Raw genomic sequence first — 26,851 nt, 5'->3', positions numbered from 1 at the left:
AGGGGAGAGATGGAACAGAAGAGGAGAGGGCCGTCGAAGATAGAACATGGAGGCTGATGTTAAGATTCCTAGCTGTACCTTTACAGATTGTTATGAAGTTTCTTAAGGGATGGATGTGTACCAGCCTTTGTATGTTTAGATGGGCAATTATATCTTACCAATTGGGTCAAAGGTTAATGTGTTATGTGTTCTTTCATGTGCAGATTTAAGTTTTAAGAGAGAGTGCAGAGGCTAGTCTGGGCCACCATGGAATTGGGATGTGTGTTTCTGGCATGGAAACCTGCTTTGGGAACTAGATAAGTAGAGAGATTGCTGCCAGGCTCAGAGAGACACCTTCGGCAGTGTGATATGGGATGGAGCAGAGCAGTTGAGATGCTTTGCTGATTCAGACCAGATATCTAGCAGATATCTTAGGGCATTGCAGTGGAGGACTTATTGGGGGATAAAAGACAGCATTTTATTTATTATAATTTTGCAACTACAGTGGGAGAGGGGATGGGGATTATGGACAGGAAACCAGGAAAGGGAATAACATTTGAAATGTAAATAAAGAAATATATCCAATAAAAAAGATACAAACAATTTCTCTTTAAAAGCAAAAGGTATATATGTGATAAAATATTGATTTGACACATCTATTTTTTATAGATATCATCCTAAAACATTGTACTGGAAATCATCTCATGATTATCCTGCAAACATTACCGACATTCTATCTAATATAAGTTTAAAAAATTTTTATTTGACCACAAAAAAAGTTATAATCTTCACTCTGCATGAGAATTTCTGTAGGGGAATGTATAGAAGCAAAGATGACTAAGATGCAAGCCACCTTTGGATCAATATGTTCTAGATTTATATCTTGCAATTTCTATTCTATTATAGCTAACTTCTTCTCAGCCTCAGCTGATAGTTTCTTTCGGTTATTTAAACCATAATCACCTGGTAAGTTTTGAAATAAATTGCTTAATTCTGGAGTGAACAAGCCAATTGCAGGTCCTAGCCCATTAACATCTTCTGTTGGGAGCAATGCCCATGAAGCCCTCCATTATTAATGTTATTATTATGGTTAGAATTAAGTATGAGTGGGTTCATGGAAAATCCCCAGCTAGCTGCAGAAGACTAATACAAATTTGGTGGTCAAAATGAATAATAATATGATAAAGTTCTGACCTTGCTGAGAAGTACATCGGACTTCAAGACGCCCAATGTGATGACCTGTGACTTTTCTGAAAAACCAACATCCTGCTGACTAATAGATATGACAAACTTGTGACCTTTCTGACATCCTGTCAACATCAGCCTATTCCCTTACCACATGAATATTGTGTCCGTGGCCTGTGTAAATGTTCACTTACTTACTTCTCCTTTCCCACTGTTACCCCTGTTATGGTATAAATTCAGCTTTGGGAAAAATAAAATTGTTGCCTTGATCAGACTCTTCTCTTTGCGCCTCTTGTCCCCCATTCTCTGTCCCCACTCCGCACCCTTGTTGAAAATCTCCCAATAGTTTCTGAAAATCAATAAGGGTCCTTAATTTGTTTCTTCTGATTTGCATTGTTTGTGGCCTAACCTTTTGCAGACTTATTTTATACTCAAGAAAATTAATGGAATGCCCTCTTTGTATTTTTTCACGGAATATTTGCAATCTCCAGCAAGGCAAGGTTTTGTTGTTGTTTTTTTGTTTGTTTTGTTTTTGTTTTTGTTCTTGTTTTTGTTTTTTGTTTTGTTTTGTTTTTGGAAAACCACCGGGGTGGGGAAGACCCCCACTCAAATCTCGAGACAAGTCAACCCCCAAGAACTCACGAGAAACCTGTCTTGATATAATAAACAAGAGGTGTATTTGAGGAACCAGAGCTCTGGGGATGACATGTATCTCACACAGGAGGCAGAGGAGTCAACCCCCAGCCCAATTAGGGGAAGGTATTTATAGGGAAAATTACATAGGTAGTTGGCAACAGTCACACAAAGCAATTTCACTGGTTTATTTACATTGGCACACATGATCTAAGTTGGAATCAGTTCAACTCTAGGCCACCCTGCTTTTGGGGCAAGCTGACCCTAGTTCTTGTTTTCCTCAGGACTGTTGAGTCAGGCCTTATTGAAGCCAGATGGTTTGTGGTGGCTATAGCCAGGCTACATCCCCAAAATATATTATGTTATTCTTTGGTGTGAGGTGCACCTGTCCTCAGAGCAGGGTCAGTGGGGGATAGTTTAAAATCTTTATTCTTTCATTTTGTTTTACTTCATCAAACATTCTTTCCAGGATATTTATATCAGGATCAACTAATAGGATGTCATCCACATAATGATAAATAATGGATTGGGGAAATTGTTTATGAATCATCTCCAATGGTTATTGTACAAAATATTGACACAAGGTGGGGCTGTTTAACATTCTTTATCGCAGAACTTTCCAATTAAACTGTTTTATTGGGAGACCTCTATTGAAGAAAGGAACTGAGTAAACAAACCTTTCGTTATCATGTTCATGTGGAGGAATTGTTTAAAAAAATCTTTTAGGTCAATCAAAATGATAGGCCATTTTTTAGACAACAGTGAAAGCAATTGGATTCAGACTACAAGAATCTGATTAGCTGAATAATCTTAGTAATCACTCTGAGATCTGTCAACATCCTCCATTTGCCAATTTTTTTTCATGACAAATACTGGAGAATTCCAAGGGCTGATAGAGGCCTATGTATGCTGAGCCTCCAGCTGCTCATGGATTACCTCTTCTAATGCTTGTAGGTTTTCATTGGCTTAGACCATTGATCAATCCAAATGGGTTGGTCAGTCAGCCACCTTAGTGGTAAGGCCGCTGGTACCTCAGTGTCTCCTTTGGGTAGAGCTAAATTGTCAGCCTCTGTCCTATCTTCTTTATGGACAGCTTGGACAGTCTGCAGCTGCATTTGATAACATTATCTAACTGGTTAGAAACATAACCGATTTCGTGGCCAGACAGAACTGAGGGGATATTAATTTTGTGTTTTCCACTGCTGCAATAGATCTCTTCCAAAAAAGTTAATGGCTATATCAGCCATATATGGCCCCAAGTTTTCTACCTGTCTTTCTGTTCTTGTACATTTAAACCTTCTCGTACTTTGCTGTATTTGGGATAAAGTTCCAACTCTTGACATTGGATGTCTACTTCTTGAAGTGGGCAACTTGCAGGCCAAGGTTTTGAAAAGATAATGGTGACATCTGTGCCAGTGGCAACCACTCCTTCAATCTCAATATTATTTACTAGTGTTGATAGTTTTGGTCTTTGACATTCTATAGAAGTTTGACAAAATGTTTATTTTTGACTCCCTTTTAGGTTTTTTGAATTGTCTATAGAACTTGCCTCAGTCTTGTCTGGTCTCACAACATCTGTTTTTCAAGTAGTGACATTTAATTATCCTGAGGAGGAGAACTCTCCCTGCCTGGCACTGAGGCATGTGAAATGGCCCCTGGGAGATTTTTGGTAAGGTGCTGCCCCATTTGTCTGTTGCTGTTCTACATTCTTTAGTCAAATGTCAGCCTCTGCCACATCTTTGACATATTCCAGAAGGCATAGGCCCTTTATTCATTTTACTTTGTTTTTTCACGCAGTTATTTCTGAGATGACCCTGCTCACTACAATTAAAATATCTAAAATCTTGTGTCATCTGTAGGTGACTAGTGGCAGCTTCTCCTATTGCTGTCATATCAGTCTAGCAAGACCCAACTACAGCTGTATGTCTAATTCACACATTTATTAATGCTGACTTTGACCTCAGTAGTCTGTTTACTTCCTTGCATTCAGCATTTGCATTTTCAAAGGCTAAAGACTTGATTATTGTCTTTCTTGCTGCTGAGTCTGATACACTCCTTTCCACAGCTGGGGATAGCCTTTGCAAAAAGTCAGGGAAGGTTTCTTTTGCAACTTGCATGACTTGAGTAGATGATTCTTTTCCCTGATTCTATGAATTTTTCCCAGGGCTTTAAGACTGAAAATCAACACAATGCCACAGAGTCTTCATCATATACAGCCCCATATACGTCAGCAAAGCAACCTTCACCAAGTAGCTGTTCTGGTGAATATTCTCTACCCCTAGCTCTATTTTGTCATACAATCTCCCTCACTTCATTTCTCCATCATGAGAACACATGTAAATGCATGGAAATTTCTAGTATTGCTCTTCCTGTATCTTTCCAGTCTGGGGAGATTACTCCATTAGCCCAAGAAGTCATGATTTGTTTTACAAATGATAAATGCACTCTAAAATTAGTGACACTCTCCTTAAATTTCCTCAGTTCTAACAAATATACAGGTTGCTATTCAAATTCCTGATATTGTGGATGGTCATCTCTGGAGTTCTTTGTTGTATATTAAGCAGATAGGCGAAAGTTTGTTTTCTAATAACCTTTGGTAGGCTTTCTCTAATTTTCTCTTCTGACTCTACCTGAGTATATTCCTTAACTGAAATTTTGAATTCCTCCCTTAAAGTCTGTGTCAATGCTTCCTATATCTCCTTTTATCACTCCTCCCATTCCTTGAGTTCCTATATAATCTGCTCAAGTTTCTGCCTCCTCATTTCATTTTTTCTTTATATTACAATTCTGGTAGTCTTTAGTCTATTTTATTTTGATTGATTAATTTAAAAATTATTCTTCAAGTCTTGCTTCCAATCCTCATCATTTTCTCTTTGTTGCTTAGTCTGATCTGTAAGACCTTGTATTTTTTGTTCTAGCATGTTTTCCAGCTCATTGCTCCCAACTCCATTTACATCTTTCTGTTGTTCACACTGCTCTATAATTTCCTGTATCTTCTGTTCTAGGCCCTGCCTCTATAATCTTAGGTTCTCTTTATGACGTAATTTGGATTGTGCAGCATCTGCCTTACTCTGTTCTGCTAGCTGAATCCTCTAGATTTTGCTTATTTTGACCTATAAAATTCTGAACCTTTAGTTCTCCTGTTACGTGTTATCTCTTTTATAGGCAAGAGAATTTTTGTGTAGGTACCTGTCTTTTGAAAAAACATAGTAAATAAAGAAAATAAATATTGCAAACTGGTAAATGACAAGGTGTCTATATCCTTTAAAGTGATCCCTGTCAAATCATTCAAAATACCATCCCATAAAACCCAAAAGGTGTTTATTGTGTATCTCATCTTTATGTATGATCTCCACTTATTCATTAGTTTGCAAGTGAGCCAGGCTTCATAAAATTGTTTCTTTGATCTAACTCTGGCGTCCTATCTGGGGTATAAACATTTGTGTACATCTGCACTGAAAGTCACACACCACAAACAGGGCAAACATACAGGAACAGACACAACCAAAGATATATTTGGGATTAGAAATAGCCACATGAGCTCTCTATGAGATTTAAGATACACACCTCAAGTTGATTGTTATGAGTGTGGGAATTTATTTTGGACAGTCTTTGTAAGGGCTTCCCGTGTGTAGGAGATAGTGTGCCTCCCTGCTTTAGTAATAGTTACATGGTGCCTGATATGGATGATTAGATATGCAACCAAGGCTGAGACATATAAGATTGGGGAATTTGGGGGAAGAATTTCAGGGTGACTGAGTATGATTTCTGTTGCTGTGATAAAATGTTGACCAAAAGCCTCTTAAGGGAGGGCAGGATTTACTTTACTTTACACATCTAAGTTATAGCCTATTATTGAAAGAATTTAGGGTAAAAACTCTAGGAAGAAGCCACAGAGGAACGTTTGTTTCTTGTTTACTCTGACGCAATCATAGGCCATACTCAACTACCTTTTGTAACTATGGGCCCCATGCCAATACACCAATCACAGTAGGCTGGGCTTTCTTCCACCAATTAAGAAATTTCCCAAGAGGTCAAATTGATGTAGGCAATTCCTCAATCAAGGTCCTCTGATGACTGTTGAGTTTGTAAAGTTGACTGTGAAGAAGGGTAATTAGAACAGTTTTTCTTCATACTGTGGGGAACCACACCTTCCTGGAATACATTGCAACAGTAGGTGTGTACTAGTAAAAATGCCAATGGACTAGAGAACATAGAGCTCCCAAAAGTGGCACTGTGGGACAAAATTGTGGATGAGCTAAAGGTATGTCTTGCTATTATAACTGGCAGGGTACATGAGGAAGAAGACCACTAACTATATCTCTGTTGAAGAAACCTTCCTGGAATCATGGAAGTTCAAATCCATGAGAAAAATTGAACAGTCAAAGAAAGAGAACAAAGTAGAAATGATCAAAGATATTCTTTAGTTATGACTTTTAATATAGAAGAAGCATGTATTAACATGAAGGTGGGTGTCTTCATTGTCTTCCACCGAAAACTACATCTGAACTGCTTAAATTAGAGAAAAAATATGAGTACCATTGAAGATTGGCATGTGAGGCTATGGAACAGAAGAAATCATTAACTTAAGTGGGAAAGAAGAGAAACTAAGGTAACATGTCTGCACTTTCTTCCTTGAGTAGTTGGTAGCTATAATTTGAAAAGAAACTACATATATATATATATATATATATATATATATATAATATACATATGTATATATTAAATTAGTCCCACACAGGATGACTCAATAGTCATTGAGATGTGAGGGGAGCACTTGGACTTTCAGTAATATCCTCTTGAATATTAGGGATCAGGAAATAATCTTTAAAGAATAGAACAGGTTCAGCAAGATAGCTTGATGAACAATAACACTTGCTATGTAGGGCTTATCCCTAGAACCCACCATAAAAGAAAACTGACCCATGAACCCAGAATTCTCTGGCCTTATCGCATACATCTTGGCACATGTGAACTTCACACACTCTAATACATTTTTTTTTTAATTTAGGAAAGTAATTTTTAAAAATTAAAAAAAAAACAAACCTTCAGAGGTCCTTCCCATTAGAAACAAATAGTCATCTGTGTTATACAAAAGAACATATGAACAAAGCAAAACTATCTCAGCAAGGCAGTTCTTTTTTGGAAAAAAAAAAAGGTCCACTAAGCCTAAAATGGATTAGTATAAAAACTTGGCCAGGATAGGTTCTATTTTTATCCCAAATGAATGTGTTGATTACATTTTATCTTACAGGTTGAAGCTCAGCTTCATTATCTGATGCAATTGCCTAATTGTTGGAAAGGGGATGTTCAGGAAACACTATTCCTTGTGAACCTCACAACTTTCAGAAGAGGGAAAAACATGAATTACTTTTGATAAAAACAGAAAAATGTTCTAAAAGTCATTTTGAGAGCCCAGAGATGGAAACTACTGAAAGATTGAATTACAATAGGTGTGGGGATGGAGAGGTTGCCTGAATATGTGGCTACCCTGTGAGCTCCTATGATCTAACTGAACACTACCAAGACAGAAGGAAAACTCGGGCAACTTTTGTATTTCAGAATCTTGTCTGAGTATGCCTGTCATCTGAATGAAGAGTTCATATTCTTTCCTAGGAACCTTACATGCTGTACTGTCTTGAATGAAGCCAAAGTACCAATACTCCCACTTGAATCCTAGGAGTTATTTCCACCTATGCTTTTTGCATGAAGTGGTAGGGGGTGACAACATTACCAGAAAATTCAAGGACTAACCTAAATCTCTAAGTTCCTAGAGTTAAAGCTTGTACCCCATAAGTAGAAACCTAATGGGACCACAGAGAATCTATGTTGGCATGGATATCTTATCTTATATAGTCTTTTACTTGACTGCAGAGAAGAAAACATTTAATATTCCCATGAAGCAACAGTATGTACTTTAAGATTCTTCCCTTAAGTTTGATGTTGAGTAGCACTCAATCATTTCCTGAGTCAGTCATTTTTTTTAAATGGGTCCTATAGAAATTAAACAATTCTGGAGAGATGAATTGCTCTTCAAATGCATTTAAAAAAATTGTAGAGGGCTGGAGAGATGGCTCAGTGGTTAAGAGCACCCGACTGCTCTTCCAGAGGTTATGAGTTCAATTCCCAGCAACCACATGGTGGCTCACAACCATCTGTAAAGAGATCTGATGCCCTCTTCTGGTGTATCTGAAGACAGCTACGGTGTACTTGTATATAATAAATAAACAAATATTTTAAAAAAAATGGAGAGTTACAAAAGACAGAAGTTCTAGGAGAGAAACTTCAGTTTAGAGGGATAGATTTGTTTTACAAGTTTATCAGGGTGGGGATTCATACTGCGTTGCCCTGTGTGCTAGGAGTCAGTCAGAAAGGAGATAGAGAACACTAAATTTATCCTTTGGTTTGACTATCAGTGGATGAGGCTTACCTACTGAAACAAGGAGAAAAGTAAGGGACAACAAGACCACGGCAGATACCTAAGAGTTGCAACTACTATTTCCTAGTGATGGAGTAATCCATACCCAAAGCCCATAGAACTGGTAAGGAACTCTCCATAAGGTAAACGTAGAACCTGTTATAAGAGATACAAGGCATATATGTTTCTTTATTTTATTCTTATTCAATATTTAACCCACTAAAATCAGGTTTACTCCAGTAACCATAGCAGCAAATACTACAAAGAAGTTTAGCTAAGTCCAAAAAATTCTGGCTTTTTCCAAACCTGCTACATTATACTTTACTGAGATGTCAAACCTATTCCATCTTGGGACTAGCCTCCATCTTAAAAGAAAAAAGGTCTCGCATGTGAACTCAAGCTACACCCAAGTACCAGGAAGGACCCCATCCATGGCTTGTCCTTGGCTAGAGTTATTCCCTAGCTATGACCTAGCACCAGTTAATCAAAGATTAGTCTGACAGTTTCAGATGTATTCTCAGACTGTGATTGTTCATGGTTTTGCTTCACTGTGTGCAGTTGTTGGCCTAAGCCCCCTTGCTTGCTTTCCATTCCCTATAAAACCTTATCTTGATGAGGACATGGGGTTGCTCCACCACCCATCCTTCTCTGTCAGGGTTGGCAGAGAGGCCATGCTTGAATGTGTAATAAAGAGAACCCAATAGGATGACATCAGAGATGCCTCTTTGGTAGACTTTTGGGGATTTGGAACAGGCGTGACATTACTACTGTGATAAATATGTACTTAAAAAAATTTCTCAAAGAACGGAGGCAGTTTCTTGAGCAGATTCAGAAGTTCAAGTCTATAATTAAATCTCATTTCTTCCTAGACAGTGGTGTGGCAAAGCATCATGGGATCAGTGTGTCATCATTGACAGCAGTGTCCAACCTGTGGCCCAAGGGCAATATGCAGGCAAATGTAGCTAAGGAAAGTTATGAATACAGTCCAAGATAAAATTGCAAATTTACTTAAAATACTTCTATGTGCATTTAAAAATCTATGTTGCAGTTCTTGAACATGGACTGTGTAAACAATAACATAACAATGTCAAAAAGTTGGGAATGAATTGTATGTGTACAAGATGATCACCTAGTGATGCTTAGTAATCAGAGGGTAAGAGGTAGGAGCTATTACCGAGATGTAATTTTCAAGCCTAGGGGTGGTGACATTAGCTTTCAATCACATCACTTGGGAGACAGAGGCAGGTATATGTCCAATTTTCAGGCCAGCCTGGTGAACACAGTGTGTTCCAGGACAGCCAGGACTACACAGAAGAATGCTGTTTCAAAAACAAAAGCTGAACCAAGGCAAAGAAAAACAAGATGTAATCGTCAAAACATACCTCTAGCAATCTACTTCTATTCAGATTTTGAGTGCATTCAAGCATTAAGCCATTGATTAGGATAAAGTCTCCAGGATGTAATAAACATTGTAAATGACCTCAAGGGCATCCCAAAGCTGTTTTAGAAGTTTGTTTACTTCTACAAACATGCCTTATATCTCACCATTTAATCAAGTTTACCAAGAATAACCATGACATTATGCCTACATGGCTAATTTCCATTCCTGGTATAGTCAAACTCTCCTCAGGACTTTCTCTTCCATTGGATTCTGATTCATTACATTAAGTAATTCATTTATATCTAAGAAGATATAGACAAAGTGGGGATGAAGGCAGTAGCCCTGACGTCAAGGTGGATCACTGAAAAATGTCTTCTTGGATACTTAAGTCTCAGACTCACGTCTCATTTCTAATTCCTGGACTTTATAGATACATAGAACCATAAATATAATGAGGACCTGAAAGTAGAAGTGGACTTGTTTGGAGGTTCTACCAAGGGAGTGCAGCTACTCATGTACCCTTGACCAAAGACTGGTCCTCCTCTTTTCCGGGAAGGTCCTCTTTGACCTAGCATGCAGGTTCGAGAGGGATGCACATGAAGTGGTGAGGGGGAAAGGGGACCCCTGCCTAGCCAGCCAGATCAGCCCATTCAACCCTAGCAATCAATGGAGTGACAGATGTCATAGTAAGACTTACCTCACATCCAGGCCATACACATACAACTATCAAACCCAGACAATATTGCTGTTGCCAAGAAGTGCATGCTGACAGGAGTGTGATATAACTGTCTCCTAGGTTGCTGTGCCAGAGCCTGACAAATACAGAGGCAGACACTTGCAGCCAAGCATTGGATGGAGAACAGGATCCCCATTTGAGGATTTAGAGAAAGGATGGAAGGAGCTGAAGGGGTTTGCATCCCCATTAGAACAATACCAACAAACCAGAGCTCCTAGGGACAAAACCACCAACCAAAGAGTACACATGGACAGATCCATGACTCTAGCTGGATTTGTAGCAGAATATTGCCTTGTTTGTCACCAATGGGAGGAGAAACCCTTGGTCCTGGCAAGGTTCAACTCCCCAGTGTAAGAGATTGTCATGGTGGGGAGGCAGAAAGGGGTGGGTGGATGGGTAGCGGAATACATTCATAGGAGAAGAGGGATGGGGGGGAGTTCTGGGGGAAAAAAGGCAGATGTAGAAATGACTCTAGGACAGGAATGATAGTATGGTAGAAGGATATAAGCAAATATGTCAAAGTGCATTATTAGTTTTTTAACTCAGGGATTCTCTGTCAAGCTCTTTCTCTCCTAGGACCAGCTTAGCAAACCACATTGGCCTCAAACTCACAGGGATCTGCCTGACACTGCTAGGAACAAAAGTATTTACTACCAATCACAGCCATGTTTTGGTCTTGAACGCAAATAACCTTATGTGACTTTATATAATAACAAAATGAATGTATTTTAAATTAGCTATAGGACATGGGCTTGTAGCTCATAGATGACAGGTATAACAGCATCTATAATAATAACTTTTTTTATTTTATTGGATTTTTTTATTTACATTTCAAATGTTATTCCATTTCCCAGTTTCCAGTCCACAGACTCCCTATCCCATACCCCCTCCCCCTTCCTATATGAGGGTGTTCCCCCACCCCTTCTCCCTTCCCTGGCCTGACATTCCCCTGCACTGGGGGATCAATTCTTGGGAGGACCAAGAGCGTCTCCTTCCACTGATGCCCAACAAAGCCAACCTCTGGGTTTAGCTGGAGTCATGGGTCCGTCCATGAGTTCTCTTTGGATGGTTTAGTCCTTGAGAGCTTTCCATCTTATGAGATCTGCAATTTCTTTCTTGAGAGACTTGAGATTTTTCTCATGCAGATCTTTCACTTGCGTGGTTAGAGTCACACCAAGATATTTTATGTTATTTGTGACTATTGTGAAGGGTGCCATTTCCCTAATTTCTTTTTTTTTTTTTTGTTGGTGCATGCCTTTGTTTATTTATTTATTTATTTTTTTATTAACTTGAGTATTTCTTATATACATTTCGAGTGTTATTCCCTTTCCCGGTATCCGGGCAAACATCCCCCTCCCCCTCCCCTTCCTTATGGGTGTTCCCCTCCCAACCCTCCCCCCATTCCCGCCCTCCCCCCACCAGTCTACTTCACTGGGGGTTCAGTCTTAGCAGGACCCAGGGCTTCCCCTTCCACTGGTGCTCTTACTAGGATATTCATTGCTACCTATGAGGTCAGAGTCCAGGGTCAGTCCATGTATAGTCTTTAGGTAGTGGCTTAGTCCCTGGAAGCTCTGGTTGCTTGGCATTGTTTTACATATGGGGTCTCGAGCCCCTTCAAGGTCTTCCAGTTCTTTCTCTGATTCCTTCAACGGGGGTCCTATTCTCAGTTCAGTGGTTTGCTGCTGGCATTCGATTCTGTATTTGCTGTATTCTGGCTGTGTCTCTCAGGAGCGATCTACATCCGGCTCCTGTCGGTCTGCACTTCTTTGCTTCATCCATCTTGTCCAATTGGGTGGCTGTATATGTATGAGCCACATGTGGGGCAGGCTCTGAATGGGTGTTCCTTCAGTCTCTCTTTTAATCTTTGCCTCTCTCTTCCCTGCCAAGGGTATTCTTGTTCCCCTTTTAAAGAAGGAACGAAGCATTCACATTTTGATCATCCGTCTTGAGTTTTATTTGTTCTAGGCATCTAGGGTAATTCAAGCATTTGGGCTAATAGCCACTTATCAATGAGTGCATACCATGTATGTCTTTCTGTGATTGGGTTAGCTCACTCAGGATGATGTTTTCCAGTTCTAACCATTTGCCTACGAATTTCAAAAAGTCGTTGTTTTTGAAGGCTGAGTAATATTCCATTGTGCAGATGTACCACATTTTCTGTATCCATTCCTCTGTTGAAGGGCATCTGGGTTCTTTCCAGCTTCTGGCTATTATAAATAAGGCTGCAATGAACATAGTGGAGCATGTGTCTTTTTTATATGTTGGGGCATCTTTTGGGTATATGCCCAAGAGAGGTATAGCTGGATCCTCAGGCAGTTCAATGTCCAATTTTCTGAGGATCCTCCAGACTGATTTCCAGAATGGTTGTACCAGTTTGCAATCCCACCTCACTGGTGTGAGGTGAAATCTCAGGGTTGTTTTGATTTGCATGTCCCTTATGACTAAAGATGTTGAACATTTCTTTAGGTGTTTCTCAGCCATTCGGCATTCCTCAGCTGTGAATTCTTTGTTTAGCTCTGAACCCCATTTTTTAATAGGGTTATTTGTTTCCCTGTGGTCTAACTTCTTGAGTTCTTTGTATATTTTGGATATAAGGCCTCTATCTGTTGTAGGATTGGTAAAGATCTTTTCCCAATCTGTTGGTTGCCAATTTGTCCTAACCACAGTGTCCTTTGCCTTACAGAAGCTTTGCAGTTTTATGAGATCCCATTTGTCGATTCTTGATCTTAGAGCGTAAGCCATTGGTGTTTTGTTTAGGAAATTTTTTCCAGTGCCCATGTGTTCCAGATGCTTCCCTAGTTTTTCTTCTATTAGTTTGAGTGTGTCTGGTTTGATGTGGAGGTCCTTGATCCACTTGGACTTAAGCTTTGTACAGTGTGATAAGCATGGATCGATCTGCATTCTTCTACATGTTGACGTCCAGTTGAACCAGCCCCATTTGCTGAAAATGCTATCTTTTTACCATTTGATGGTTTTCGCTCCTTTGTCAAAAATCAAGTGACCATAGGTGTGTGGGTTCATTTCTGGGTCTTCAATTCTATTCCATTGGTCTATCTGTCTGTCTCTGTACCAATACCATGCAGTTTTTATCACTATTGCTCTGTAATACTGCTTGAGTTCAGGGAAGGTGATTCCCCCTGAAGTCCTTTTATTGTTGAGGATAGTTTTAGCTATCCTGGGTTTTTTGTTATTCCAGATGAATTTGCAAATTGTTCTGTCTAACTCTTTGAAGAACTGGATTGGTATTTTGATGGGGATTGCATTGAATCTGTAGATTGCTTTTGGTAAAATGGCCATTTTTACTATATTAATCCTGCCAATCCATGAGCTAGGGAGATCTTTCCATCTTCTGACGTCTTCCTCAATTTCCTTCTTCAGTGTCTTGAAGTTGCTTTTTTTTTCTTTTTTTTCTGTTACTCTTGTGGTACCTGGCACCATTTTTTTTTAAATTAGCTTCTCAATCATCATCTGGAAAGAAAACATTCTGAGCAACATCATTAAAAACAGCTCTGATAAAGCACGGTCACTACTACGTATCATTAAGCAGGTACAAGCTATTTTACATCCACAGAGGTATGATACAGTACTGTCCTACATCTATAATACTAGAGGATACAATTTAAAAGGCATTATTTGAGACTTGATTCTACTTTTCCAGCAGAGGGCCCAAAGGATGGTGTGACACAGCTTTGTAAAGAAACATACTCTAGACAGGATTTCTTTTCACTAGTGGCACAGTTCTAAGGATTCATTCTCTCCATGAATGTCAGCTAAAACCGTTATTAAAAAAGTGAAATATCCCTAGAACAAAACCGTATAACCTCCGGATTCACATGAAGATGACCTAGTGGAGACAAGCTGGACCTCACCTTACCAACAAGCTATCAAATCTGTTATGTTTAAACAGTGAGACCTCCAAGGAAGGAGATGCCAAGTAGTGCTTCAAAGCTTCGGACCACAATCAAACGCAGCATCCTTTTCAACAGAAGCAGAAGCTCATCTGAATATGCTCAAGGATGCTGACATCAATATTTAATCATCTCCTCACTCCTCCAGGAAGAGGGGGAGATCAGTTACTACTGTACTTTATTGTGTTCAACCAAATCACCAGGTTACAAAAATAGCAAGCTGCCATAATAAAAAATAAGGCTCCTCTATCGAGCACCAGATAGCATCATTTTACTTTCAAGCCTAGAAATTGCACACTTGTATATAAACCAACCGAAGATGAGGATTGAGGGTTCATCTTGGTGGATTTTTTCTTTGATGAATATGAAGTGTCCTTCCTTATCTTTTTTGATGACTTTTAATTGAAAATTGATTTTATTTGATATTAGAATGGCTACTCCAGCTTGCTTCTTCCGACCATTTGCTTGGAAAGTTGTTTTCCAGCCTTTCACTCTGAGGTAGTGTCTGTCTTTGTCTCTGAGGTGTGTTTCCTGTAGGCAGCAGAATGCAGGGTCCTCATTGCGTATCCAGTGTGTTAATCTATGTCTTTTTATTGGGGAGTTGAGGCCATTGATGTTGAGAGATATTAAGGAATAGTGATTATTGCTTCCCGTTATATTCATATTTGGATGTGAGGTTATGTTTGTGTGCTTTCATTCTCTTTGTTTTGTTGCCAAGACGATTAGTTTCTTGCTTCTTCTAGGGTATAGCTTGCCTCCTTATGTTGGGCTTAACCATTTATTATCCTTTGTAGTGCTGGATTTGTAGAAAGATATTGTGTAAATTTGGTTTTGTCATGGAATATCTTGGTTTCTCCATCTATGGTAAATGAGAGTTTTGCAGGATACAGTAACCTGTGCTGGCATTTGTGTTCTCTTAGGGTCTGTATGACATCTGTCCAGGATCTTCTGGCCTTCATAGTTTCTGGTGAGAAGTCTGGTGTGATTCTGATAGGTCTGCCTTTATATGTTACTTGACCTTTTTCCCTTACTGCTTTTAATAGTCTTTCTTTATTTTGTGCGTTTGGTGTTTTGACAATTATGTGACAGGAGGTGTTTCTTTCCTGGTCCAATCTATTTGGAGTTCTGTAGGCTTCTTGTATGCCTATGGGTATCTCTTTTTTTAGGTTAAGGAAGTTTTCTTCTATGATTTTGTTGAAGATATTTACTGGTCCTTTGAGCTGGGAGTCTTCACTCTCTTCTATACCTATTATCCTTAGGTTTGATCTTCTCATTGAGTCCTGGATTTCCTGTATGTTTTGGACCAGTAGCTTTTTCTGCTTTACATTATCTTTGACAGCTGAGTCAATGATTTCTATGGAATCTTCTGCTCCTGAGATTCTCTCTTCCATCTCTTGTATTCTGTTGGTTAAGCTTGTATCTAGAGCTCCTTGTCTCTTCTTTTGGTTTTCTATATCCAGGGTTGTTTCCACGTGTTCTTTCTTTCTTTTTTTTTTTTTTAAATTTATTTATTTATTATATATAAGTACACTGTAGCTGTCTTCAGACACACCAGAAGAGGGCATCAGATCTCTTTACAGATGGTTGTGAGCCACCATGTGGTTGCTGGGAATTGAACTCATGACCTCTGGAAGAGCAGTTGGGTGCTCTTAACCGCTGAGCCATCTCTCCAGCCCCTCCACGTGTTCTTTCTTGATTGCTTCAATTTCCATTTTTAATTCCTTCAACTGTTTGATTGTGTTTTCCTGAAATTCTTTCAGGGATTTTTGCGATTCTTTCAGGGATTTTTGCGATTCCTCTCTGTAGGCTTCTACTTGTTTAATAATGTTTTCCTGTGTTTCCCTAAGGGAGTTCTTCACGTCTTTCTTGAAGTCCTCCAGCATCATGAGCAAATATGATTTTGAAACGAGATCTTGCTTTTCTGGTGTGTTTGGATATTCCATGTTTGTTTTGGTGGGAGAATTGGGCTCCGATCATGCCATGTAGTCTTGGTTTCTGTTGCTTGGGTTCCTGCGCTTGCCTCTCGCCATCATATTATCTCTAGTGTTACTTTGTTCTGCTATTTCTGACAGTGGCTAGACTGTCCTATAAGCCTGTGTGTCAGGAGTGCTGTAGACCTGTTTTCCTCTCTTACAGTCAGTTATGGGGACAGAGTGTTCTGCTTTCCATGGTGTGGTTTTTCCTCTCTACAGGTCTTCAGCTGTTCCTGTGGGCCTGTGTCTTGAGTTTACCAGGCAGCTTTCTTGCAGCAGAAAAGTTGGTCTTACCTGTGGTCCCGAGGCTCAAGTTTGCTCGTAGGGTGCTGCCCATGGGCTCTCTGCAGCAGCAGCAACCAGGAAGATATGTGCCGCCCCTTCTGGGAGCTTCAGTGCACCAGGGTTCCAGATGGCCTTTGGTGTTTTCCTCTGGCGTCTGAGATGTGTGTGCAGAGAGCAGTCTCTTCTCGTTTCCCAGGCTTGTCTGCCTCTCTGAAGGTTTAGCTCTCCCTCCCACGGGATTTGGGTGCAGAGAACTGTTTATCTGGTCTGTTTCATTTAGGTTCAGGCGGTGTCTCAGGCAGGGGTCCTGCCGCTACTAGGCCCTCCCCCACGGGAGCACAGAGGCCTTATACAGTTTCCTCTTGGGCCAGGGATGTGGGCAGGGGTGGGCAGTGTTGGTGGTCTCTTCCGTTCTGCAGCCTCAGGAGTGCCCACCTGACCAGGCGGTGAGGTCTCTTTCCCACGGGGTCTCTATAATAATATCTTTATGACATCAAATTACTATCACTTAAAAGATTCTCTAGACTTGTATTTAAAATGGAAATCTTTATTGATAGTTTAAGATTGCAATAGTGTTCCACAAAAAGAAACAAGTCTTTAGGTAATGCTGTAGAAAGGTGCATCTCATGGATCAATTTTCATTAATATAAGTGCAATATAACAACTTAAATACTTAGTATAAAACACTAAATAACCCTTCATGCTAGATTATTCCTATAGAATGAAAGTGAATTAACATAATTACAATGGGGTATGGGATTCTTTTTTTTTTTCTTTTCTTTTTTTTTTTATTATTAACTTGAGTATTTCTTATATACATTTCGAGTGTTATTCCCTTTCCCAGTTTCCGGGCAAACATCCCCCTCCCCCCTCCCCTTTCTTATCGGTGTTCCCCTCCCTACCCTCCCCCCATTTCCCCCCCCCCCAACAGTCTAGTTCACTGGGTTTCAGTCTTAGCAGGAACCAGGGCTTCCCCTTCCACTGGTGCTCTTACTAGGATATTCATTGCTACCTATGAGGTCAGAGTCCAGGGTCAGTCCATGTATAGTCTTTAGGTAGTGGCTTAGTCCCTGGAAGCTCTGGTTGCTTGGCATTGTTGTACATATGGGGTCTCCAGCCCCTTCAAGCTCTTCCAGTTCTTTCCCTGATTCCTTCAACGGGGGTCCTAATTTCAGTTCAGTGGTTTGCTGCTGGTATTCGCCTCTGTATTTGCTGTATTCTGGCTGTGTCTCTCAGGAGCGATCTACATCCGGCTCCTGTCGGTCTGTACTTCTTTGCTTCATCCATCTTGTCTAATTGGATGGCTGTATATGCATGGGACACATGTGGGGCAGACTCTGAATGGGTGTTCCTTCAGTCTCTGTTTTAATCTTTGCCTCTCTCTTCCCTGCCAAGGGTATTCTTGTTCCCCTTTTAAAGAAGGAGTGAACCATTCACATTTTGATCATCTGTCTTGAGTTTCATTTGTTCTAGGCATTTAGGGTAATTCAAGCATTTGGGCTAATAGCCACTTATCAGTGAGTGCATACCATGTATGTCTTTCTGTGTTTGGGTTAGCTCACTCAGGATGTTATTTTCCAGTTCCAGCCATTTGCCTACGAATTTCATAAAGTCGTTGTTTTTGATAGCTGAGTAATATTCCATTGTGCAGATGTACCACATTTTCTGTATCCATTCCTCTGTTGAAGGGCATCTGGGTTCTTTCCAGCTTCTGGCTATTATAAATAAGGCTGCAATGAACATAATGGAGCACGTGTCTTTTTTATATGTTGGGGCATCTTTTGGGTATATGCCCAAGAGAGGTATAGCTGGATCCTCAGGCAGTTCAATGTCCAATTTTCTGAGGATCCTCCAGACTAATTTCCAGAATGGTTGTACCAGTTTGCAATCCCACCAACAATGGAGGAGTGTTCCTCTTTCTCCACATCCTCGCCAGCATCTGTTGTCCCCTGAGTTTTTGATCTTAGCCATTCTCACTGATGTGAGGTGAAATCTCAGGGTTGTTTTGATTTGCATTTCCCTTATGACTAAAGATGTTGAACATTTCTTTAGGTGTTTCTCCGCCATTCGGCATTCCTCAGCTGTGAATTCTTTGTTTAGCTCTGAACCCCATTTTTTAATAGGGTTATTTGTTTCCCTGTGGTCTAACTTCTTGAGTTCTTTGTATATTTTGGATATAAGGCCTCTATCTGTTGTAGAATTGGTAAAGATCTTTTCCCAATCTGTTGGTTGCCAATTTGTCCTAACCACAGTGTCCTTTGCCTTACAGAAGCTTTGCAGTTTTATGAGATCCCATTTGTCGATTCTTGATCTTAGAGCGTAAGCCATTGGTGTTTTGTTTAGGAAATTTTTTCCAGTGCCCATGTGTTCCAGATGCTTCCCTAGTTTTTCTTCTATTAGTTTGAGTGTGTCTGGTTTGATGTGGAGGTCCTTGATCCACTTGGACTTAAGCTTTGTACAGTTTGATAAGCATGGATCGATCTGCATTCTTCTACATGTTGACGTCCAGTTGAACCAGCCCCATTTGCTGAAAATGCTATCTTTTTACCATTTGATGGTTTTCGCTCCTTTGTCAAAAATCAAGTGACCATAGGTGTGTGGGTTCATTTCTGGGTCTTCAATTCTATTCCATTGGTCTATCTGTCTGTCTCTGTACCAATACCATGCAGTTTTTATCACTATTGCTCTGTAATACTGCTTGAGTTCAGGGAAGGTGATTCCCCCTGAAGTCCTTTTATTGTTGAGGATAGTTTTAGCTATCCTGGGTTTTTTGTTATTCCAGATGAATTTGCAAATTGTTCTGTCTAACTCTTTGAAGAACTGGATTGGTATTTTGATGGGGATTGCATTGAATCTGTAGATTGCTTTTGGTAAAATGGCCATTTTTACTATATTAATCCTGCCAATCCATAAGCATGGGAGATCTTTCCATCTTCTGACGTCTTCCTCAATTTCCTTCTTCAGTGTCTTGAAGTTCTTATTGTACAGATCTTTTACTTGCTTTTTTAAAGTCACTCCGAGGTACTTTATATTATTTGGGTCTATTATGAAGGGTGTCGTTTCCCTAATTTCTTTCTTGGCTTGTTTCTCTTTTGTATAGAGGAAGGCAACTGATTTATTTGAGTTAATTTTATACCCAGCCACTTTTCTGAAGTTGTTTATCAGCTTTAGTAGTTCTCTGGTGGAACTTTTGGGATCACTTAAATATACTATCATATCATCTGCAAATAGTGATATTTTGACCTCTTCTTTTCCGATCTGTATCCCCTTGACATCCTTTTGTTGTCTGATTGCTCTGGCTAGAACTTCAAGAACTATATTGAATAAGTAGGGAGAGAGTGGGCAGCCTTGTCTAGTCCCTGATTTTAGTGCGATTGCTTCAACTTTCTCTCCATTTAGTTTAATGTTAGCAACTGGTTTGCTGTATATGGCTTTTACCATGTTCAGGTATGGGCCTTGAATTCCTATTCTTTCCAGGACTTTTATCATGAAGTGGTGTTGAATTTTGTCAAATGCTTTCTCAGCATCTAATGAAATGATCATGTGGTTTTGTTCTTTCACTTTGTTTATATAATGGATCACGTTGATGGTTTTCCGTATATTAAACCATCCCTGCATGCCTGGGATGAAGCCTACTTGATCATGGTGGATGATTGTTTTGATGTGCTCTTGGATTCGGTTTGCCAGAATTTTGTTGAGTATTTTTGCGTCGATATTCATAAGGGAAATTGGTCTGAAGTTCTCTTTCTTTGTTGTGTCTTTGTGTGGTTTAGGTATAAGAGTAATTGTGGCTTCATAGAAGGTATTCGGTAGTGATCCATCTGTTTCAATTTTGTGGAATAGTTTGGATAATATTGGTATGAGGTCTTCTATGAAGGTTTGATAGAATTCTGCACTAAACCCGTCTGGACCTGGGCTCTTTTTGGTTGGGAGACCTTTAATGACTGCTTCTATTTCCTTAGGAGTTATGGGGTTGTTTAACTGGTTTATCTGTTCCTGATTTAACTTCGGTACCTGGTATCTGTCTAGGAAATTGTCCATTTCCTGAAGATTTTCAAGTTTTCTTGAATATAGATTTTTGTAGTAAGATCTGATGATTTTTTGAATTTCCTCTGAATCTGTTGTTATGTCTCCCTTTTCATTTCTGATTTTGTTAATTTGGACACACTCTCTGTGTCCTCTCGTTAGTCTGGCTAAGGGAGTATCTATCTTGTTGATTTTCTCAAAGAACCAACTTTTGGTTCTGTTGATTCTTTCTATGGTCCTTTTGTTTCTACTTGGTTGATTTCAGCTCTGAGTTTGATTATTTCCTGCCTTCTACTCCTCCTGGGTGTATTTGCTTCTTTTTGTTCTAGATCTTTTAGGTGTGCTGTCAAGCTGCTGACATATGCTTTTTTCTGTTTCTTTCTGCAGGCACTCAGCACTATGAGTTTTCCTCTTAGCACAGCTTTCATTGTGTCCCACAAGTTTGGGTATGTTGTACCTTCATTTTCATTAAATTCTAAAAAGTTTTTAATTTCTTTCTTTATTTCTTCCTTGACCAGGTTATCATTGAGTAGAGCATTGTTCAATTTCCAAGTATATGTGGACATTCTTCCTTGATTGTTATTGAAGACCAGTTTTAGGCCGTGGTGGTCCGATAGCACGCATGGGATTATTTCTATCTTTCTGTACCTGTTGAGGCCCGTTTTTTGACCAATTATATGGTCAATTTTGGAGAAAGTACCATGAGGAGCTGAGAAGAAGGTATATCCTTTTGCTTTAGGATAGAATGTTCTATAAATATCCGTTAGGTCCATTTGGCTCATGACTTCTCTTAGTCTGTCTACATCTCTGTCTAATTTCTGTTTCCATGATCTGTCCATTGATGAGAGTGGGGTGTTGAAATCTCCCACTATTATTGTGTGAGGTGCAATGTGTGTTTTGAGCTTTAGTAAGGTTTCTTTTACATATGTAGGTGCCCTTGTATTTGGGGCATAGATATTTAGGATTGAGAGTTCATCTTGGTGGATTTTTCCTTTGATGAATATGTAGTGTCCTTCCTTATCTTTTTTGATGACTTTTAGTTGAAAATTGATTTTATTTGATATTAGAATGGCTACTCCAGCTTGCTTCTTCTGACCATTTGCTTGGAAAGTTGTTTTTCAGCCTTTCACTCTGAGGTACTGTCTGTCTTTGTCTCTGAGGTGTGTTTCCTGTAGGCAGCAGAATGCAGGGTCCTCGTTGCGTATCCAGTTTGTTAATCTATTTCTTTTTATTGGGGAGTTGAGGCCATTGATATTGAGAGATATTAAGGAATAGTGGTTATTGCTTCCCGTTATATTCATATTTGGATGTGAGGTTATGTTTGTGTGCTTTCATTCTCTTTGTTTTGTTGCCAAGACGTTTAGTTTCCTGCTTCTCCTAGGGTATAGCTTGCCTCCTTATGTTGGGCTTTACCATTTATTATCCTTTGTAGTGCTGGATTTGTAGAAAGATATTGTGTAAATTTGGTTTTGTCATGGAATATCTTGGTTTCTCCATCTATGTTAATTGAGAGTTTTGCAGGATACAGTAACCTGGGCCGGCATTTGTGTTCTCTTAGGGTCTGTATAACATCAGTCCAGGATCTTCTGGCCTTCATAGTTTCTGGCGAAAAGTCTGGTGTGATTCTGATAGGTCTGCCTTTATATGTTACTTGACCTTTTTCCCTTACTGCTTTTAATATTCTTTCTTTATTTTGTGTGTTTGGTGTTTTGACTATTATGTGACGGGAGGTGTTTCTTTTCTGGTCCAATCTATTTGGAGTTCTGTAGGCATCTTGTATGCCTATGGGTATCTCTTTTTTTAGGTTAGGGAAGTTTTCTTCTATGATTTTGTTGAAGATATTTACTGGTCCTTTGAGCTGGGAGTCTTCACTCTCTTCTATACCTATTATCCTTAGGTTTGATCTTCTCATTGAGTCCTGGATTTCCTGTATGTTTTGGACCAGTAGCTTTTTCTGCTTTACATTATCTTTGACAGTTGAGTCAATGATTTCTATGGAATCTTCTGCTCCTGAGATTCTCTCTTCCATCTCTTGTATTCCGTTGGTGAAGCTTGTATCTACAGCTCCTTGTCTCTTCTTTTGGTTTTCTATATCCAGGGTTGTTTCCATGTGTTCTTTCTTGATTGCTTCTATTTCCATTTTTAATTCCTTCAACTGTTTGATTGTGTTTTCCTGGAATTCTTTCAGGGATTTTTGCGATTCTTCTCTGTAGGCTTCTACTTGTTTATTGATGTTTTCCTGTGTTTCCCTAAGTGTGTTCATGTCTTTCTTGAAGTCCTCCAGCATCATGATCAAATATGATTTTGCAACTAGATCTTGCTTTTCTGGTGTGTTTGGATATTCCATGTTTGTTTTGGTGGGAGAATTGGGCTCCGATGATGGCATGTAGTCTTGGTTTCTGTTGCTTGGGTTCCTGCGCTTGCCTCTCGCCATCAGATTATCTCTAGTATTACTTTGTTCTGCTATTTCTGACAGTGGCTAGACTGTCCTATAAGCCTGTGTGTCAGGAGTGCTGTAGACCTGTTTTCCTCTCTTTTAGTCAGTTATGGGGACAGAGTGTTCTGCTTTCCAGCGTGTGGTTTTTCCTCTCTACAGGTCTTCAGCTGTTCCTGTGGGCCTGTGTCTTGAGTTCACTAGGCAGCTTTCTTGCAGCAGAAAAGTTGGTCTTACCTGTGGTCCCAAGGCTCAGGTTCGCTCATGTGGTGCTGCCCATAGGCTCTGTGCAGCGGCAGCAACCAGGAAGACCTGTGCCGCCGTTTCCGGGAGCTTCAGTGCACCAGGGTTCCAGATGGCCTTTGGTGTTTTCCTCTGGCGTCTGAGATGTGTGTGCAGAGAGCAGTCTCTTCTGGTTTCCCAGGCTTGTCTGCCTCTCTGAAGGTTTAGCTCTCCCTCCCACGGGATTTGGGTGCAGAGAACTGTTTATCTGGTCTGTTTCCTTCAGGTTCCGGCGGTGTCTCAGGCAGGGGTCCTGCCGCTCCTGGGCCCTCCCACACGGGTGCACTGAGGCCTTATACAGTTTCCTCTTGGGCCAGGGATGTGGGCAGGGGTGGGCAGTGTTGGTGGTCTCTTCCGCTCTGCAGCCTCAGGAGAGCCCACCTGACCAGGCGGTGAGGTCTCTTTCCCACGGGGTCTCTATAATAATATCTTTATGACATCAAATTACTATTACTTAAAAGATTCTCTAGACTTGTATTTAAAATGGAAATCTTTATTGATAGTTTAAGATTGCAATAGTGTTCCACAGAAAGAAACAAGTCTTTAGGTAATGCTGTAGAAAGATGCATCTCATGGATCAATTTTCATTAATATAAGTGCAATATAACAACTTAAATACTTAGTATAAAACACTAAATAACCCTTCATGCTAGATTATTCCTATAGAATGAAAGTGAATTAACACAATTACAATGGGGTATGGGATTCTTTTCTGTATTAATAACATTAACCAGGAGGGTCAAACTCAAGGTCTATCTGGTAAACAGTGAGATTCCAATAATCACAAAATTTTTAAAAGTTCTAACCAGACATTGAACAATTTTGAGTAAAGAGCTCTTCTCTCAGTAAATCTAATATTAATGGACCTACTTGTTAAAGCATACATATAGCACTATAGAGTAAATTAGCATACCTGCTCAAGCTTCTGTCCATTCAAAGGCTCGAGGCAACCAGAGGTGTAGTCTTAAACCTAAGTACCTAACAAATAGTAAGTCCCATGGTAGAAAGCAACAGAAGATTAAATTCAAGGCCTCAAGACCACAAAGCCCAATTAGACTAATGTAAGGCTTTGTAACTGCCTAGTAGCTTTACAAAACTAATGGCTAAGTACATAGACCCTTCTCACTTAAATTCTATAAAATAAGGCATTTCCTTTGTTCTGTCCAATTGCTCTGTCCAATTTGGCTCCTGTCCAATCTATTCCGGAGTCCTACTATGGATCACAACAGAATAAAAGAAGGCTTTTATTTGAAATCTCTTACAGAACACTTCTATCCAAACTGGAAACATTATTGTTTAAAACAATACTTGTTTTATTTATTTTTTTTTGTCTTTCCAAAGCATAAAAAGGAGTGAGTTGGGTCTGTTAAATCTGTTATTTAGAGACATAAAGGTAATGCTGGGTGATGATGGCACTTGTCTTAAAACTCAAAGCACTGGAGGCAGAGACAGGGTTCCAGGACAACCAGGGTCACATCTGAAAACCCTGTCATGAAAAAACAAAACAAAACAAAAGTTCCTTGAAAAACTTACAGAGGCCTCAACAAGTATTTTCCACTCATGTTTATTCCCTCATGTTCTCTGTCTGTCTGGCTAGCCTGTCTGCCTCCAAGGCCTCTGCCAGTCTCTTCCTGGCCTTCTTTACCTTCCAGGCCTGTCTCTGAATGTCTCCTGTGGTTACTTTCCGTAGGAAGTAAGAAGGTGACAGATGGAGAGGTACTGGTAATGTCACCCCTTGACTGGAGAAAGATGGTGACAACTGAAGAGCCACATGCTCATTTGTTTCCAAGTATGGGGGCTGGTCAGAGGTGACTTGTCCAGAAGTTAGCTGATCCTTATCACCACTTTGGTTGCTGGCTTCATCCTGCATTCCACGTGCAATTCTCTCTACTGCATTTGCAAGCTCCAATGGACATGATAGGTTCTCTTTACTGTCTCCTCCAAATTGAAAGTTTTTCAGTCTCTCCAATGCACAGAGCTGCTGGGGTTTCTTCAGCTTTGCTTCATCTCTTCTGTACCGGGTTTTATTTTCAGGGTATGAAGTTATTACGGTCACAGGTTGTGGGAAGATGCAACTGGTCAACCTCAAAGGATTTCTGAGAGTAGTGCCAGATTTATGTTTGGCCTTTCTCTTGCTTTTGGCTACTTGAATCTTCCTTCTCTTCTGTAGTCTGCTGGGTATCATACTTCCTGTGAGTCTTCCCTTTAAAAATAGAGTGAAGTTTAAACACAGTATGTAATCTACTCCTGGCTACAGAGAATACGTTTTTAGTTTATAGTAATCCCTTTTCTCTCTGAAGAACTAGGTCTCAGATCACAGCATTGCCTAGTTCCCCAAGACTGCTGCTAAAAACACTCTACTTCCCAAACTTTTAGGACACCTAACTCATGTCACTATCAAGGATATGAAGTTCGGGTCTCTATCAAACAAGTTACACAGAGATTCCCTCTTTTTTCCTTTAAGAATGCTACATTTTCTTTCTTGTGGCCACTGGGTGCTGCTGTTCCAAACCTACCTCAGTGACACACTGGCATCACTAGTGCAGAAGTGCCCTATGTAAGGTTGTGCAAGAACTCTAGATGTCTATACAAGAAAAAAAATTCAACAATGTGTTTCACACAGCAATTCTGATTATTTTGGGCTGATGAAGTATATCTTAAACTTCTTCCTCCAAATATTAACAAGTAGTTAACTGCTGCCAATAGGATATCAAAGTATGTCAAGTACATATATGCATTAAATTAAGGAAATTTAAATACAAAGATAGAGGACAAGAATGAACATTCAACAATAATGTGAAATCAGTACTCACCTGCAAAGGCTGGCTTTTAACTGTGTTTCCTGAAGACTCTTCCATAGTTGTAGAGTTTGTCCTAGAGGCTTCACTGAACAGATGCAGATAAGGCTTGAGTTGCTGGTAATGGCAGTATCTGTCTTACCTAACCCTCCTGTTATATAGAAAAGACAGATAAGAAAATTCTCAGACAACTGAACCCACAGATAAAACAATGAGTGTTATACTCTCAGAGAATAAATCAATAGATGGATAATCTAACCCATGTATAAACAGGGCAGAAGATTTTTCTTATGTGGATAAAATGATCAATGGACAATCCATGGTAGATTCTGCCTCATACCCATTGGAATTGAGAATGCTCAAGTCTTTAAACAAAATAAAAAAATATCATTAATACTGTTATTAGAGAAATTAACATTTAAATGAGGTGAAAATAGTCTCTTAAAGATTACATCTTTAAAATCAAGTATGAGCCAGCTGTGGTGCACACACTTCAATCCCACACACTTGGGAAGCAGGAGCTATTGGATCTCTGTTAGTTTGAGCAGCCTGGTATACGTTCAAGGACGTCCAAGACTGTTACAAAGAGGAAACTCTCTGTGTACCTCTGGCTGTCCTGGAATTCACTCTGTAGACCATGCTGGCCTCAACTCAGAGATCTGCTTGCTGTCTTCTGAGTGTTGGGATTAAATGCAAACATTACCAGTGGCAGGCGTCAATTATATATTTTTGTTCAACTTTTCTCTTTAGAAACATGGTGCTCATAGATTGGCAGGATTAATATAGTAAAAATGGCCATTCTACCAAAAGCGA

The 26,851-nt window shown here is 39.8% G+C and overlaps 1 protein-coding gene across 1 annotated transcript; it reads right to left on the bottom strand.

The window, feature by feature from the left end:
- Window positions 1-24,803: 24,803 nt before the first annotated feature.
- Window positions 24,804-26,175, bottom strand: Mbd3l3 (methyl-CpG binding domain protein 3 like 3). Its single transcript, XM_039082802.2, has 2 exons — window positions 26,054-26,175; window positions 24,804-25,443 (listed from the first exon to the last, which is right to left on the bottom strand). Exons 1-2 carry the CDS (start codon window positions 26,096-26,098, stop codon window positions 24,805-24,807), a joined length of 684 nt encoding a protein of 227 aa, XP_038938730.1. The 5' UTR covers window positions 26,099-26,175; the 3' UTR covers window position 24,804.
- Window positions 26,176-26,851: the final 676 nt, after the last annotated feature.

This window comes from Rattus norvegicus, chromosome 8 (assembly GCF_036323735.1).
Source record: "Rattus norvegicus strain BN/NHsdMcwi chromosome 8, GRCr8, whole genome shotgun sequence".
In the NCBI taxonomy this organism is placed as follows: Eukaryota; Metazoa; Chordata; class Mammalia; order Rodentia; family Muridae; genus Rattus; species Rattus norvegicus.
The sequence above is the reverse complement of the archived record's forward strand: the minus strand, read 5'-3'. Positions and strand labels throughout refer to the sequence as shown.

Excerpts from the sequence above, each read along its gene's own strand:
- Mbd3l3 (XM_039082802.2), bottom strand. The coding sequence starts at position 26,098 with ATGGAAGAGTCTTCAGGAAACACAGTTAAAAGCCAGCCTTTGCAG. Across the intron at positions 25,444-26,053 it reads TTAAAAGCCAGCCTTTGCAG|GGAAGACTCACAGGAAGTAT; the intron begins GTGAGTACTGAT and ends CTATTTTTAAAG.